General features: G+C 39.4%; 1 protein-coding gene across 1 annotated transcript in view; it reads left to right on the forward strand.

Annotated features, from left to right (window-relative positions):
- Positions 1–18,982, forward strand: part of klf7b (Kruppel-like factor 7b) — a 64,507-nt gene that overhangs the window by 30,626 nt on the left and 14,899 nt on the right. The window contains exon 2 of the mRNA XM_034885240.1: positions 13,860–14,511. Within this exon, the coding sequence (XP_034741131.1) occupies positions 13,860–14,511 (652 nt within the window). The remainder of the gene's footprint in view (positions 1–13,859; positions 14,512–18,982) is intronic.

An 18,982-nucleotide genomic window follows, 5' to 3' on the forward strand; every position in this document is an offset into this window, starting at 1 on the left:
CAACTTTTAGATCCTTTTCAGTTTGCCTACAGGGCCAAGAGGGGGGTACAAGATGCCACTATCCCCTTACTCAACCTTTTATATAAGCATCTAGAGGGGAGTGGGAATCATGCCAGGCTACTTTTTGTTGATTTCTCATGTGCTTTCAATACCATAAAACCTAATTTTGCTAGCGGAGAAATTAGTCATTTTTACCTTGAACTGAGCTTGGTAGGCTGGATGCTGGATTTTCTTACTTCGAGATGTCAGAGGGTGAGGGGAACAGTGTGCTTTCCGGTGAGTTAATATCATGCACTGGATCCCCACAGGGATGTGTCCTGTCCCCTCTGTTGTACATCCTATGCACCAACTGTTGTAGCCATCATGACAAAAGGCACATTATTAAGTTTGTAGACAACTTGGTTATTGTTAGCCTTCTCAGTGCACATGGTCCAGTGATTGTTGTGTTGCCTGGTGTGAGAATGCTTTCCTTCCTAAACATAAAAAAAAACTAAGGATATGTCCATTGATCTCAGACGTCATCCCAATTTCCCCTGTAGTTGTGTCATCAATGGCCAGGTCACACATGGTGCCATAATAAAAAATATCTGGGCACCTTGGTTGACAACCAGCTTAATTCCAACTGAACACTGCTTCTGTTTGCAAGAAAGGCCAACCAAGACTCTTTGCTCTCAGGAAACTTGCTAAATTCCAGGTAGATGAAACATTAATGACTTTGTTGACTACAGAGCTTTTATTGAGTCTGTCCTGACATGTTTTTATCATCTGCTGATATGGAAACCTCACCATCAAGGATAAAAATGTGCTTTTAAAAATTGTGAATGTGCCCAGCAATATAGTGGGTGTGAAGTTCAGTAGCCTTACAGACATTTTAACAAACAGATTTTTTAAAAAGCCATGTCTATTTGCAAGGACACCACTCACCCTCTGTACAGACAATACATACAGATGTTATTACCATCTGGCTTACGTTTTAGCACCCCCTTAGCTCTTAAACAGAGATGCAAAAACTCTTTTATTCCTCGTTCTATTCAGACACGCAACATAGCTAAGAGGAGGTGATAGCCCTTGCTGTATTTATTTATTTATCTTTATTATCAGTATCTATTGTTTGAGTTCTTGTAGTTCTTTTTAACTTTGCAACTATTTATTCTTAAACTCAGGCTGAAGCTGATGTCTTTATTACTATTTTTATTGTGTAGATTGTTGTTGTGGTTTTTGTTGTATATTCTCAGTCTTTGTGTTGCATAAAAATGTCCCTTCTGGGACAAAGAATAAACTGAACTGAACTGAATAATATTACAAATCCAAATTGCCATCCTTCTTCAGATTTTTGACTGTTGCTCAGACTAAGGCTGACTCTCATTTCTCTATCTTGCCCTTCCCCCATCCCTTGGCCCTTGATACCGAGTGGTAAAGGCTAGAGGTGAAAGCATACCCATATGAAATGGGACACCACTTGGCTACATCACCATATAGTATTGATCACAAACTTCAAAGATGGCGTCTGCAAGTGTGTCTATGTCGATTGCGTGGGTTTTGACAACAGTGTCATATGCATTTATATATTTTATAGTTATTTTATGTTCACTTTGGTGGTGCAGATGGTTCTATCTGTGTAGTACTTACGTATGTTTGCAGTACATATTTATATACACACTGCATGATGTGTTGTATATCTGTTTGTTATCACTGTTGTTTGAATGATGTTCAGAAACACTTTCTTTGTTAACAAAAATCTGACTTTCTTGCCCAATAAATTAAACATAACAGGCAAAAACATTAAATATATTATATATCTACAATATATTATGTTACAGAACCATTAATGAACCATTAACAACTCTTAGAACCATAACTTACATGTTATAAACATATTTAAAAGGCACTCAAATGTATAAAACATTTTTTTTAAAAGACAACAAACAAACTACAGCTATTCTGATATGCCAGACCAGTCTGATGCCTGTCGGGCTTCCCTCACATTTCTCAGTGTCCCATATCATAACCAACAGCAATGTACAAGTGCATGAACAGGAATTATTTACAAAATACAGATGATGATTACATGATCATGATATGATTACATTACTACAGTACCAATACAATAATGAACACATGATTTAAGAAACTTCTGCTCGTTTTCAGCCTGAAAGTTGATGTGTGTAGCCCTAGTCTTACCCCAATCCCACGATCAAAATGAGTATTGGTACAGCCCTTACTCTCGCGTGAACGTGCAAAACTAAGGGGAAGGGGTAAGACAGAAAATGAGATTCAGCCTAAGAAAGCCATCCGTAGACTTTTCTTCGGGCTCTAGCCACTAGTGGTTGATATTTTTCAGGATTTTCGATATTTGATGAAGTAAATGATTAATAAGTTAATTGCAGTTTAATTGCAGCGCCACACTGCACGTACAGTTTTTCATTTTTCTCTCAGATCTAAAGTCTGAGAGATTGCAGTGATGTCGTCCCGTGCTTCCATCAGGTCATGTCTCCATTAACCTCTTTCATTGAAGCCTTCACCTGCTTTTCAAATCAAACCTCACAGGACTCTCCTGTTTGTGCTGTTTTTTTCAAATTAAGGCAGAGTGAGAGGATACTGAACACACTGATGGTTCACACAAACCCAAGGCTCTTTCAGTGTGGTAAATCTGTGTCGGCGTCTTTATGAACTGATTGATTGTGGTCTGTTAGTGTGTGTGCATATGAGGCAAACTTGGAACTATTTTGGACTTATTATTAGTATTCAGTAGTGTCTGTATTTGGTGGCTTGGTTAGAGCTGTCTGTTTTTGTTTTTTGGGGGTGGGATGTGTATGAGCATTTGAACCATTGTGTAGGTAGAATATTGTCCCTGTAGCTTTAGCTTCAGTTTACAATTTTTACATTAAAGAAATAGATTAAAAAAATAGAAGGAAACAATTGAATATAGCAAGGAAATGCAGTAAAGATATACATGAACATATACATACAGTATATGCTAAAAGAACATGCCACAAACTAAGTTAATTTTGGATAATGTTGTCTTTAGCATATTTTAGTTGTCAACAATTCAAGTTCATATCGTTAAAGATTATTTAAGACTAAGAATAGTAGTGTTTTTAGCTGCTGTGCTATCGGGTTTTGAAATTGGTTGGGCCATCAAATTCCAGATTAATTCAGTGAAACAACTATCATACCCACATCGGAGTGCTGCAGAGATTATAATGGTACTGGCAACAGCCATGGCAGTATTGGAAGCAGAGGCAGGTTGAGATTGTCACCATCCAGCACAAATATATTGGCTGGTTACTGCAGCTGGCTCAGTGCAGTGAAGGCATGAGGAAGCTGGTGTCTCCAAAATGGCAGCGGTCATGCATAAGGAGGTTTAGGCTCTATGAGAGGATAGTTTATGTTCTGTAGTCTGCTGTGCTACAGTAGCCCACACATTCATGTCCATAAACGTTGGTAAAAACTGATATTTTCAACCATGATGTGGTTCCAGCTTTGTAAAAGATAATCTCCTGTTTTAACACGGCAATGCTCCCTTGCACAAGGCCAGGTCCTTATAAAATGTTTTTCCCAGTTTTGTGTGAGAGAACTTGACTTGCCTACACAGAGCCCTGAACTCATTCCCATCCAACACCTTTGGGATGAACTAGAACGGCGACTGTGAGCCAGACCTTATCACCCCACATCAGTATCCGATCAGTGCTCTGGTGGCTGAATAGGAGTAAATCCCTGCTGAAACCAGAAGGGTGGAGGATGATACAGCAGCAGATTAATGCCATTGTTGGTAATGGCATTACAATCCCACAGATGGTTATGTGAGTTGCTCCGGCATCTGTCTGGAAAACTGCAGATCTGACTGCACTAAACACCAAAGAAAAGCAAACAGATGTTTCAGTACTCACCTGAAGTATAGAAACTGTTTGGGTAGTTATTCTCTTTTTCTGAGGGTGTTGGAGTCATCACCACACAAGCCTCCACAGATCCATGCATTCACTTCTTTACCTCGTTAAAGTAGAAATCAAAAGAATTGTCACTGCTCCTAGCATTTTAAAATTCCTCTTAATTCTTACTCATCATGGAGTTATCTGGTGTAAAACATGAGGATTTAGGACATTAGAGGCAACAACATGTCTTGTGACTTCTAATGTGTAGCCTTCAGTGAATTTGCAGGTTAAATGTGAGCTTAAAATGATTGAAGAATGCAAGGTAGAAGGAGATGTGTGGTTCTAACTCAGTGGGGCTCGGCACAGACGTTACTTCAGTAACTCAAACAGCATCATCACAGGCAGCTTCATACAAACTGCACTTCAGTCTCTTAACGAAGCACAAAATCCACATCTACTCTGCAGCACTGATGCCTACTCACACATAAAGGGAGGCAGGTCACTGCCAATGGCACCGGTTTGATATTGAGGCATTGCATGTATTCACACTCATCAGTTAAAAGTCATTATGCTCTTCTCACTCTTACAAACACCGTGTACACAGCCGCATAAGCAAATTAGCTGAATAAAGAGCCTATTTTTGCCTTTTCCTTTGAGTGGCTAATTAGCCATCAGAGCCCGCTGTGTGGAGAGAGCGAGATACATCAAGAGGTAAAGCTTCAAAGAGCAGTTTATGGAAGCCAAAGCACTTTAATTAGGACCTATTTGTACGAGAAAGCGAGGAGAAAAACATAATTTGAAGCCAAAAGCTGTATAATGTTGAGGGAAAACACTCTCTAATGCACACATGAATAAAGAGAGACAAGAACAAACTGAAAGGATTAGACTCAAGGAGATGAGATCTTCTCAAGGAGGCTTTCTACAGCAGCTTGCAGGGAAAACTGATTCCTCATAGTTGGACATCAGTTTTGTGTCGTAGTCAGTGAGAAGGTTTACATGAATGGAACTGTGACACAGCTATATTTACGATGAATAAGAATAATGTGCAGAAGATACAGTCAGTACATTTACATGCACACCAATATTCCACTATTATTCCAAATATGACAATATTCCGGTTGGATATTGCAAATATGGTCTTTTTCCCAATATAGCATTTTCCAGTTAAGACGTGGATATTCCGGTATTATTTGAGTTTCCGAGGCATTATTTGGACATGTATACAGCACATTCGGAATATGCATTTCATTCAGGGATTTAATCTAAACAGCTATTTTTAAACATTATCGAAGATTTTGATTTCTGGATTTCTGAACGTCGTTTATTTAGATTTACTCTTCAGTGTGGTAGCAGTAGCAGTAGTAGTAGTAGTAGTAGTAATAGTAGTAATAGTAGATAACTATTATTGTCTGAGACACCAACTCTGCTAGACACAGATTCACACAGTGTTTTAAAAAAGACAATCTGGAAAAACCATGTGTAAAAGAAAACATAAGCAAACATTAAAAGCATCACCTCATTACCCAAACTGTTGGTTTTGTCAATCTGTTAATGTCAGTTTTACTGGTTTACCAACTGACTATACTTTAGTTGTGCACATATGTTGCTTTATAATGCAATGGAGTATTGACAACCCGGAGGGTTATTGCTGGATCCATCAGGCTTGGACAAATTGCAGGAGCCGGACTGTTCTTTTTCCCAATAGTTTTCATTTTTCCAGACTGCTCTGTGTCTGAAGTGTAAATGTACTAACGCTCAGCTTATCAAGCAGTTCCATGAGCCAAATCCTATTCTGTGTAAAAGGCTGTTTTTATACTGTTAGCGTATACCTGACATTTACATCACAAGATTTCCACCATGTATCTCCTACTGGCTGAGCTGCTGCTGCTGCTTCTTCATCTGTCTGTCTGTCTGATGTTACACAGACATTTTAATCTTAAGAGTATGGCAAGAAACTTGTTTCTAATTTGAAACTCTTATATCTCAATGTTTTTTTCTATTTCGAACCAGCTTGAGGTGTAATGGAAATACTGCACATAACAGAAAATGCTGTCTTTAATTGAGCTGTCAAGACTTTTGTTTGTTTTATCACAACTATACTTTTAATAGGTAGAAAGTGCCATTACAGTGTCGTTACTGTCGATTCCGGCTCCCAGCTCAGCGGCAATGATGGTGCAGAAAGGCAGAGTGCGCAGAAGCAGAAGACTCAGAAATGCTGACCAATCATAGCAGACTGGGATTTTTACAGACAGACGGTATGAGGAATATTATGTGGTTTATGAACATTAAAGCATGTCATCATGTTGTAGTATAAACCCAAAATACAGATATGAACCTGAAAATAAGCATAGTGGAAATTTGTTCAAAGCTGTACAGCAGAATCCGTTTCTGAATTAAACAGAAAAATAAAAAATGCAGAATCAAGAAATTGCATCTGCATTTCTCACTTCACGAAACCTAGTTTTGATGGTTAATAGTTTGTAAAAGGGTGGGTAGGGTTGGGACCGAGACTCGGTGCTAATACGGCACCGGCGCCTAAATGAACAGGGATCTACCGGACCGAAAAGCCACACAGATTTTGGTGCTTTATTTTGGTGCCACTGATATCAATCAATCAATCCAACGTTTTTATAGAGCACTTTTCAAACATTTAAAATGTAGCAAAAATGCTATATTGTTAAAGCAATTGACCCCATCACTTAAATGCATCCCCAGACACCCACAGACACAGACCCACTACCAACATCCACACACAATCTCTCATACATGCAATAAAACTAACATGTGGCTGAGCATGGAAAAGCTAGGTTAAAACGCTTCTCTCAACAGCAGAAGTATCTCAACAGAATCATCACTGCACATGACGCTAGTTAGCACTAAACTCAACAGCAGCTAACATTAGCCTACCTTTAGCTAGCATCTGAATTAAACACAGTTAAAATGCTATAAACAGTGTAAAGTGTGAATTTATTTTGCTGTAGAGGAGAACAATGGGACATGAAGCAGTGTGCAGCTGCCATTTTTTGAAAAACAACACAGATGTTGCATTCACTTGAAAGCACCTTGCAGTGCATTGAAAGCTTATTGTAAAATACTCTTTTTCTATCTGGTGGTTATTTTTGTCATACAACAGCAATTTACAAGTGAAATACTGTACGTTATTGTTATAGTTATTTCTATATTATTAAATCATTTAATTTTGACCATATGGCCTTAGCAATAAACCATTCAGTACCCTTCTTTTTTTTTTTTTGTTACTTTCTTAAAAAGTATTGGTTGGTGGCTTTGTAAAAATATTGCAGAATAAAAGCTGTTGATGTTGCTCATGTTCTGTTTAGTCATTCCTCTAGCAATAAGCACATGTGATGCAGACCATTATAGGAAGTGTCACTTTACAGAATCACGTAAATGGCTTAATTTCACCATTGTCCTACACATAACTGTGTGCATGCAAACACAGATGGAGCATCTCCTGCTGAACCACCCACTTCAGTCTGTTTGCTGAGCTCCATCCTCAATGATCTTTTGTCTCTCAAAAGCTCTTAGCGCTTCCATCCAGAGAGCCCTCTGCTCTCTGCATTTATTATTAATGGACTTCAGCAGTCTGCGCACGCACACGCATGCATGCGCACACACACACACACACACACACACACACACACACACACACACACACACAGAAAGGACCTTGCACGTCACTGGTAGCTATTTTAGATGAGATATAAATCAAACACTCAAAAATATAAAGGGAAAGAAGCGTCCATTGAGGGAACAGAGTATGCAGAAGGACAAGATGGATCCTTTGTTTTTATCTTCAGCTCTGTGAGTCCCTGAGTTGCTTGCTCTGGAGGGAACTACTAGAACTGTTGGGTCCTTGTAAATTAGAGAATGTAAAGTATCTTGAAATAATTCTTGTTATGAATTGATAATATGCATAAAATTGAATTGAATTATATGAAAGTGTGAAATAAATCCACAAATTGATCCCAACCAAATATAGAGTATGTAGAATCACTATATGAACCTGTAGCGCCTTCAGATAAAGGATATATGCTTTGCTGTGGAGTGACATTTGCTTTTGATCTTGTTTGACATTGCTCTTAATACAGTTACATAATTAAATCATGCAACATTGAAGACCATGAAATTATCACAGTGGACATAATTCTGTAAACCTAGTTCATTACCGGAACTGTCCTCTGCAGATTGTCTCCGTACATGTGCGCTGCCATATGAACACAGAGTAATAGTTTTTATTGGTGACTGATTTCTTACACCGATCAACCAATAGAAATTAGAGTAAATAGGCAGAGCAGCTGGTTCTACATGTGTTTCCACACTAGTAATTAAAACTCCATGTCATTTGAAACAAATTTTCTCTCTGTCTTCAACAAAGAAACACTTGACTGTCCTTGATGGTTTTACAATATTACAGAGTTTTGCTTTTAATTCTTTTTTTATTTTGTATGTTAGGTATTAACACTAAAGTACTCATGAGCCTCAGTGTCTGTGAAGAAGCTTGCCAGCCAGTGAAATCACAGATTTGCCATATTCTGAACACTTCATCATTGCAATCAGGAACAAAACACTGAACCTCATGCCACATTCAATTGGGAAATTCATAATTTCTGGCAGCTACATTATCTCCCAATTGTTGAAAACAACTACAGAAGTGTCAACAAACTGGTGGCCAAATGGCTGCCAAGCCACCAATGCTGTCGGTTAAATCCAGATAAAATCCATTATTAACACACATACAGCTATGCAGTATGTATTTGTGGGTTTGTTTGTTCACATGTGCATGTATCTGGTATGACTCCAGGGCTAGCAAAAAGGTAACTATTTCAAAATAATGCAAACACACTCACAAGTCAGAATAATGGGATTTTTTCCCACTCATCCTATTGTGCCAAAGATGACACGAATGCAGCATTAGTTTTTTTATTTCTCCTTTATTTGTTCTACATAGATAAACCTCTAACTTCAGCCAGCCATTAGCTGCCAGCAACTGAATCTCAAGCTCTCTGATTGGATGTTTCTTGCTGCAGAGGGTCTCCATTGACTTCTGTCCAAAAACTGTTGTGTTCACTGTGTTGTAGATTTGACTTTTTTGTCCGTAAAGCAAATTTTCTTCAGCTCAGTGTTTGCACTGATGATTCAGGGAGAGATTTGTGTCCATCCGAGTGTTGAAACGCTCTAACAGTCAGTCAACAAAATGTTTTTATGGGAATGAGTGTTACTGGCTGTGTGTGTGTGTGTGTGTGTGTGTGTGTGTGTGTGTGTGTGTGTGTGTGTGTGTGTGTGTGTGTGTGTGTGTGTGTGTGTGTGTGTGTGTGTTGATGTGACCTTTGTCCATACGGTGTGGGACTGAGCAGGGGGACAGGAGGTGAGCCCTACACATGCTATCAGTCTGAGCTGTTAGCCAACTGACACACACACACACACACTCATTGTTACCTGATATTCATTGTGTATAGGAGAAACAGACAAAGGAGAAGGTTATACGTGTAATGTCAGAGGCGGTGTGTTCACTGCCAGCCGTGGGTTTGATTGCCGTTCGCTCCTCTTCTACAGCCTCAGGCTCTCTCTACCCTCTGTCCTCCCCGCCCACCTCCCACAATCCCCAGCAACAGTCCAGCCCCCGCTAAGAGACACACAGACCTTTCTATTTTTGATTTCTAGTCCAAGTGATAAGAATGGTACAGTGTGCTGTCAGAAATCACTAATAGAGGCTGCATTTACTGCATCAAAGAGAGCTGATATTGATGGGGATGTAGTTGTATCTGACGAGGATTTATAATGTTATCCACACAGTGCAGTAGCACAGTACTCCTTTTGATGACCTTTACATCCTCAGAGTATCTTGAATCTCTAGCTGTGTTAGGCAGATGGCCAAGTAACCCATGTACCTCAATGGTACACTTGTGACTTTTAATTTAATATACATCCCACATTGATTTACAACAGTTGACACCTACCCTCCAATCAATAACAAGTACTTCTGCAAACATGATATTTTCTAAACCACTGATTGGAAGAGAGAATTTAAAATTTAAACCAAACCTAATGAGTCAGGTCTGATAAGTTAATCGTTGGTGGGGATTTACTTCTTGGTTCAACATTAAACACTGTTCTTTCACAATACGGTGCATAATTCGAATGATGGCTTTCATTGTATTAACTTTTGGAATGTTATTTGAAAGAAACCATATTTGTTTAGAAGCCTGCGTGATTGGTCGGGTTTGTAATCCCTCTCAGACTCTGTTAATATAGCTATGAGTGATCAAGGAGCAGCGTACTTATAATTCTACTATCCAAACCAGGCAGCTAAGTTGCCCTGCAATAAAGCATTTGGCTGTTTAAGTTCCACTCTAGATAACCTGATGTCTGCTTGATAATCTACACTATCGGTTTCTAGATGCATTAGCAATGACTGATCTAATTTAAACAGACATAATAGCCTCCTTTAGCGTGCTTGATTAGATATTGTATTACACAAAACTACACAAAGGAATACCAATGCTAACAAATCATAGCAACAGTGGTCAAAAGGCTAATCCGAAAGTTTTCCTCAGGACTAAGAGCTGTTGCAAAAGATATTGTTACTTGGCGTCATCTTTGCTTTTGTACATGTTGCTTCTCATTTTCAAGTTTCCTTATGAAGCAGTGTTACTCTCCTAAAGAGATATCGTCGGTTCATATTCATATGCAAATATACATCCCTAGGAAAAGAGATATTCTTTTAAAAGGAAGAATTAAGGGGGGAAAAAAGAGGAAGAGGAAAGTTCAGCTTATCACCACTCAACAGAAGTTCAGACTAAATGTGTTGGTTTGTCTGTCTCGTCACTGAGGCTGAGCAGAGTAAAGCTCCAGTGTTGGCCGATCTGAATGGACCAAGTCGACCAGATGTGGCTAAGAAAAAAGTAAAACAAAATTCTATAGTGGCTATAATTTGCTCCAATAGCAGAGGTGGAAAGAGCTAAAGGATCAAGATGAGAACCCTCAGCTGCCCGAGGCCTTTGGCTACACAGAGGAAATAATTCAATCCCAAATAGATACAGCAAAGGCGGTATGCTGCAGGAGAGTGTTGCAGCCAGGTAGCTTGCAAGAAAGTGCTGAGTGGACAGCCACAGAGCAGCTTGCTGTCTTCTCTCTCTCTCTCTCTCTCTCTCTCTCTCACTCTCTCTCTCTTTCTCTCTCTCTCTCTCTCTCTCTCTCTCTCTCTCTCTCTCTCTCTCTCTCTCTCTCTCTCCCCTGACAAAAAAAAATTCACAAAAACAGGAAGAGAATGTGTTTACTCAACTATAGATTTTAAAGATTGTTACCCAAGAAGTGAACACTCTTTTGCTGGAGAGGAAATTTAATTTTAAACACAGAACTTAGACGCCGTTTTACACAACCATCTGCTCTTCTGTATTTATATATGCTACATATTATCTTAATGATAAAGTTCAAATATTCTGACTGGTCAAACATTATAATGCCATTTCTATGGCTGGACCAGGATTAGTAGCACACTTTTTGGATATTTAGTCGTAAAATTACAGTGATTATCTTAACTGTTATCTTCGGTGTTCATTGCTAATCGGTTTTGTGATTTAATGATCATGCTTTCTACTTGCATAGTTTTGTTTATTTTGCCACACAACTGGACTGTAAATCTACAGTTGAAAGTTCAATCCAGTTTGATCACTACAGTGATGATATGTGAAGGTTGGACAGTACGTACAGTAAACTGTACGTATGAAAGTTGGCAACAACTTTAATGAGGTTTGGTGAAGATTTCGTTATTATAGTACATTCAAAAGTCTTTATTATGGGAACACACAGGCAAATCCACAAACATGTGTTTCTTCAGGGGAACAGGAGCAGATTTTGGTGAGAATTTTCATGAAATTCAACGCTACTACTGTTGGTTGGATTAGTGGTTTGCATTGTCATTACAGGGTGAAATTTCATAATGGAAAATATGTCATTATTTTGGAGTTAACCATGAATTGATTAATGACACGTTATTTTGCCATATGTTTTAACAGTTTCATTGTGTCCATATTAACTAAAACTGCTGCTCTAAAATCTGATGTTCCACCATCTGGTTTGCATCTGTTGCTTTGTAAAACCTCTACACAATAAGAGGCACTCTTTGTACCCTTTAGTAGCATTTGATTTTTGGTTCACATTTGATATCAAACAGCTGTGGAAACTTCACTTTTACTTCTTTTCATTACGATCAGCTATAACAGCTACATGTGTCTTATTTCCCCCGTGGAACAAGGCAGACAGGAGTTCAATAAAACCTGTGTTGCAGGTGTAAGAGATCAAAGCAGGAGCGGGCTCGACTAAAGTCCCATGCAGACCTCAGAAGTGCAGTTGGTTGTTCAAGTGAGAAGGGGCAGGAATTACAGAGAACATGAAAGTGTATATGTTTAGCCTTGAGGTTAGAAAATTAGGTTACTGACCTAAAGGTTTCTGGCTCAAATCCTTTGAGGTGATGTGGCCAGTGCCCTTGACCAAGGCACTGAAGCCCCAGCAGATGAACAACTGTGGTGAAGCTGCTCTGCAACCAGAACTGAAACTGGAACTGGATGAACAATGCACAGATGTCTCTGTTGTCTCTGAGTCAAAAGGTTGAAAAAACAAATTTAGAATTACTTGCTTGTTTTTTTCTCCCTTATCTTATCTCGTTTCCTTCTCTTTTATTTCTTTGTTTGACTTTCCCTCCATCATCTTGCTCAACTTCCTTCCCGTATCTTGTGATATAACTTCCATGGCTGGATGATTTGGGTGAGCAGAGGGAAACAGGCAAGACTTCCACAGTTCAGGGCTCCAGAGAGCTCGGCCAGGCAGCGGCAATCAATCACAGACTAAATCCCTCCTCTCTCTGGACTGCCATGTGCCAGGTGACATGGTCAACAGCTGCAGAGAAATATAAAGCCTGCAGTGTGTATTAGAATTGAAATAGACTAGTAAATAGTGGTTCTGAACATGCACTCTGTAGATGGTAGAAAACCCCTGAAAGAAATTTCATTGGTCTTTTGTTCAAACAGTTAAACCAACCTAAGTTTATATTTTCATTACAATCCTACACTCGTCCTTAAATGGTGGAGGCTGGACACAAGGAATGTGACTTTGACATGGGGGGCTGCTTTTGTTCCAGATCCTAGCATCCTGACTTATGATCAGATGTTGTTTCTTTTAACCACAACCATGGTCTTTCTCTATCTTTAAGGTTCCCTTTGGAGTTTTTGACATCTAGTAGCGCTATGGAGCCGATTTCTAATGAGTGTGTCCCCATTACCAGGGTTGCCCATGGTAGAATGACTTGATTGATAAGCTCTGAACTAACACCTCCATTGAGTGGTCAGAAACCATGGAAAGTCATGCAAGTTCAACAATGATAGAAAGGTGCTGTTCCTGGCATTGCAGTGAAATTCAGTGTAGTCAATGCTGGATTACTGTTTCAGTCAGAGACACGTTAAGGAAGTGAGCATTTATCACAAATAAAAGTGTCCTCTCAAAGAATCTAAGCAGCAACAACAAATCCTCCATCCTCTAAGTTTTTACATACAGAATGATGGTGTTCTGAGATCAGAGATTGGTGTATACATGAACATTAAATAACAGCCAAGTCAACAATGCCAAAAAATATGATATGTATGAAATATGATAGCTGAAGTAAATATTGCTGGCACAAAGGTATCAATCAGGTAACATTGAGATTGGCGAGGTTATACATTCCTCTACACATGTTTGAATATGATTTTATGTTAGTCAACGGGTGTCTATATAGCTGACATGTGTTGGGGTATACAAATGAAATGGACTTGCTGAAGCATGGATGAACCTGATGACCAAAGGCCATTTAGTCACCAACCTGTGAGACAGCATCTTGCATATGTAGATGGTGTGACTTCAGTTGCGAGAAATACCTAACTAAGATTTGTAAAGTATGTTTATGTCTCACTCATGTGCTTCCTTTTCTTGCAGACATGTCTTGAGTTGGAGCGGTATCTACAGACGGAGCCCAAGAGACTCTCAGAGCTGTTTGATGAGGAGCTGGACTGTCTCTTAACACCAACCTTCATACAGGGCGGTGACAGCGACGAGGACCTGATGGACCCCCTCCTCCCCAGCCTCCCTGACCAGCCCAGCCCACCTCCACTACTGATAACCCTCCCCAAGGTCCAGGCCAAAATCCTCCAGGTGCCCAACCCCAGCAGGACCCAAGCAGAGGCAGGTACTGACACCCTCACACCAAAGGACCAAGTCCTCGCAGGAGTCAGTGCCGCACAGCTCAGTGCTGCTGTTACATCCCTTACACCGCCATCGTCACCAGAGCTCGGCCGCCACCTCATCAAGCCCACACAAACACTGACTGCGACTGCGGACGGTACACTAACGCTCAAATTTGTGGCAAAGAAGGTTGGGTTTGGAGCGGCTAAACTGGTGGCAGCACGAGCATTACCATCACCGCCAAGCCGTGGAGGAGCCCTCAGTGACGGCGAGCAGGGGGGAGGAGGAAGTCTTGGAGGAGACATACCAGAGAACAAAAAGAGAGTCCACCGGTGCCAGTTTAATGGCTGCAGGAAAGTTTACACCAAGAGCTCCCATCTGAAGGCACATCAGAGGACCCACACAGGTAGGACCTTCATTACATGTATTACCACTTTTCACCACAAGTACTATATATGACATTATTTCAGCACTTTGATTATGAGGTTACAGTGCTCACTTAAAGCTGTATCCTCAGGGTATTCACATCGATATTATGTGACTACTGTAATATTCGTAGCCTTTTGTATACATGGGGCCATTTTGACAAAGATCTGCAACATAAGATCTTGTCCTATCATCATTTTGACATGTTTCACAAATAACAGGAATACTAATTTCACCACCTTCTACATGAACAAGCAACAAACCTGGAAATGTACTGTATCTGTAATTTATTTAACACTCATTTGTGAAATATGACACCGCCACTGTTATTTCTGATCTTTGTGCTCAGTTGCTTGTGTGATATTAGTCCAAGGTTCCCCAGCTTTAGGGCAATCCAACAGGACAATATACATACTTAACAACAAAGGAGTTTTATGGCCAAACATTGTGATGTTTTTGGTTGGCCAAGTGATTCAACTGATCATGTGTAAATGCTAAAGACCAGACTGCAGGCAAAGTGCCCTAAAAAGATTCAAAGCTGGCTGTAGTACATGCCTGACAGAGCTTCAGCTGGGAATACACCAAGTGTCTGATTATGTCTGTGAGACTTGGCAACAAATATGGAAAATAATGACTTTATTCAAGTGTATTCAACTTTTCCAGTTACTTAACTGTGCCCTTGAATTAGGAGACTATATATAGAAATAAAAACAATTCCTGCACTATTAACACACTTGAAGTAAAGCTAGTATTTCTTCCTCATAGTCTTTTCAAACCCAATGTGCTGGAGTTCAGAACCAACATAATGAAAAATGTTTCCATGTCCTAAAGAATTGTCTTAATCTATGTTAATTGTCTTAACCTGTGTTAACACAATATTTCTTAACCTGGAGGTTTGAGTAAGGCTAAAACCTAGCACATGTACATAGTCCTAAAGATACTTTAACTTGTAAGTTGTTGAGCTCATAGAGATATTTTCAAAGAAAACATCATAAGGTGAACCTTTTTTAAAGGCCCTCTGCTCTTCTTCTTCTGCTTCTTAGGTGGTCCTCTAGATTTATGAATGTCCTCATGCTCCTACTCATGGCCAAAATGCCCTGCCTCAGTAATTTCCTGATGAGTGATAGACTGGTAGTACAATGACATTGGTAATTTAGCCGTGTCCAACTGGGTCAGACATGCAGCTTAAGCTGCTAACTACAGCTGCCCTCTCAGTGACCCTCAGACAGAACACACACCAGGCTAATGTGTCCAGGAGCTGTTTGCTGTGAGCTCTGCAAAGTGTAAGCATTTGGGGACGAGTTTGGGGTTAATGTAGGAGACACATGAATGAAGATGGATTTGACTGATGCAGATAATGATGAATTATTTGTTTAAACCACATTAAGTCACCTGAACTGCTTGTTGTTGTTTTTTTCTGAACAAGTTATCGCTCGTATAGAAGCTAAACTTTTCAATCAATTACACGATTAAGTCTGTATACCAATCAGAAGATGTTGTTTGACATACAATATAAGTAATTGTGGAAAAAGTGCTCTGACTTTTCAACCAAATTCACAACTAAACTAACCTTAAAAAAAGTTGAGTCCACAAAAAAAGCATCCCTGCATTAAGACACAAATAAATGCAAAGGGCTCTGTTAGTAAGAGTGTTATTGTTTCAGATACTGGAAAGGTACTGTTGGGTTTGGAGGCTAATCAGATGTCAGAACTCTCCACATTGTTTGACTATACTTTGAGGAATGATTTTACTGTGGAGAGCACATGATTTAAAAAGTAATTTTGTGTTGTTAGTTGAACCAAAGAAAATAAAAACCTTATGAACTGTTTATCGGAAAATGGATTCAGCAACCATTATTTGTAGAGGTTGTTTTGATTTAGGATTGTCGCTCAGAACTAGCTACATCCCTACTTTGCTAGTGAAGAAACTAGTGTAAACCCACATATTTGTACATTCTTATAAATCCTTTCATCTGTTATCCAGTCAAAAAGAATTCTAGATTTTAGTTGAGTAACTGAGTCTGAATCCATCACTTATCTCCAGCAAGAGGTCTGTACAGACCTGCACCACCTGAAGCTAGCATTATTCAACTTTAGCTTGGACGCCAGTGTCATTTACAGTATCTGGAGTGGTTCATGGCCTCCAGTTGTCATCACCCAGTGTTAGCAGTTTCCTTGTTGTTCATCAGGATTACAGTACATAGCCTGCAGACCTTCTACTGTATTAATACTGGCAACCTTGTCATCATTAATCCAGCGTGTTACAGGCTTATATGATCCCAGCAACCATCGCGTAGCTTTAAGTGTAGCATTACATTCAAGGCCATCACCTAGCATAGCTGGGGGAACCCACAGCTGTAGCTTTATTATAGTTATTCCAGAATGGAGCAGCTAGCTTTTTAGGTAGCCTGGCCGCTAGCTACAGTAACTGTAATCTTCTGATGATTCTACAGTGGAGTCATGCTAACCAAAGATGAGCTTTTAAAGGCCAAATCCTTCACTGAGGGAAAAAAAGATACCCTGGAGAAACCGCAGCTTCTTTGGTGTGCGTGTGTGTGGTATAAATGTGGGGGTGGTATATTCCCAACCAATGTGTTCACTACAAGCACAGCACTGTGGTTTAATTAGCTTAATCCTCTTTTTGGGTTATTATGACCATAAATCATTGGACCTACATGTATTGGAGGGATTAACGTAGGAGAGACCGCGGGGAGAAGCAACTGCAGAAAGCCTGCACAGTATCAATACACTTACTGTCACATTGTGGACACCGGAGGCCATTAGAAATATAATTATACTAAGGTTTGTCAGGAGTTTACTGTTACATGTGCAGCAATTCCACATAATGTTGGTAATAATATTCCTCTCTTCATATCCAAAACAATTTCTCTGAGCCGCAGCAATATGAAAATGTTCAGACAGGGAGAGTTGTAACATTAAAAGATGTACAAATTAATTCAGTAAATCTCTAAAGTACCCACTCAGAGCTGTTCTGAGTCAGAGACAGTTTTTTTCTGGTTCTCTGATTGTTTTTCTCACTCACTTGGATCTGGTTTTATCTCTATGAACACTAATATTTGTATCTTCCTTGTTATTCAAGCTGCAGTCAAAAACAGTTTACTTAACTACATACTTGGCACCCAAAATAGGAAAGGAGTGGAAGAGTTCTCATCTTAACTGTACTTAAATAGTAACTAGGCAACAACTCAGTGTGCAGGCACCTGATACAATATTTTCATGCACATATAATTGCGGATCACAGTTAAAATACACATAGCTATTGTCAAATGATGATTTGCTTCCTTTACAGAAGTAAAACAGAGACAGGTGAATAATTGTGAAGAACCAAGGCTGGAGACGGGGGGGGGGGGGGGGGGGGGGGGGGGGGGGGGGGGGGGGGCTGCAATCCTATCTCCCTCAGTGAAGAAACACCTTTCATCAACTCCAACAACAAGCTGTCTGGTTGTGTAAAAGTTGAATGGCAGTTCTATCATACCCTGAAAAAAAAACTAAAAAAACAAATAGACACCAATCAGCATGTGTACAACAGCTGACAGCAATACACCATACAGGCTTAATGTTTTAGTAAAATCACAATATTTTTCGAGTGAGAGTCCTCAGTATGTGTAAATGTGTAAAACAGTTTAACTTTTTTTTTTTTGAAGAGGCGTTAGTGCAAAATGCCAGAAAAACAGAATCAAATGAAACGATAAAGCAGCTTTATCACAAGCAGATAAAACTACACAAACACTGAAACATGACTAGAAAAGAATGTCCTCATAAGGATAAAGAGCAAATGTCTGAACTTGATTAAAGTACTATTCTCCAAAGCCCTTGAGTTAGCCACACATCGAAATTTAACCAACACACCCTAAATGACAGGATGAGATTCTTTACACTGGTAGTATAAAAATCAATTAGCACATTGCTGAAACTTGGTTGAATGTTGCCATGTAATTGTATCCATTATTAAAGAGCAATGAGTCTGCATTGATTTTGTGAATGCTAATATTAAATGCTAATATAGATTTGGTGCACATTCAAATGAAAGTCTGCAATGCATAACCTTGCAATGAAAATGTCATTTTGACAACAATTAATGCTGATTTTGTGTTCACATTTTATGGTTTATGGTACTGTACAGTATGTGTCTAGAGCTTGTAAAGCAAAACAAAAAAGACACTCGGATATAACTCATAGTTTGCAAAATGACTAGTTGTGATGTAAAATATAATTACGTGATTTTTAGTTCACAGGTTAAAACATGAAAAAACACTCCAGCTTGATTTTGACTTTCCAAGACCTCAACCAACCCTATACTGTACACTATACGCTATACTCTTCTACTGAATCCAACCTCCAACCTGCTCTCTCGCTCTCTATCTATCTATCTATCTATCTATCTATCTATCTATCTATCTATCTATCTATCTATCTATCTATCTATCTATC

The sequence above is a fragment of the Etheostoma cragini genome, chromosome 11 (assembly GCF_013103735.1).
Source record: "Etheostoma cragini isolate CJK2018 chromosome 11, CSU_Ecrag_1.0, whole genome shotgun sequence".
Classification (NCBI taxonomy): Eukaryota; Metazoa; Chordata; class Actinopteri; order Perciformes; family Percidae; genus Etheostoma; species Etheostoma cragini.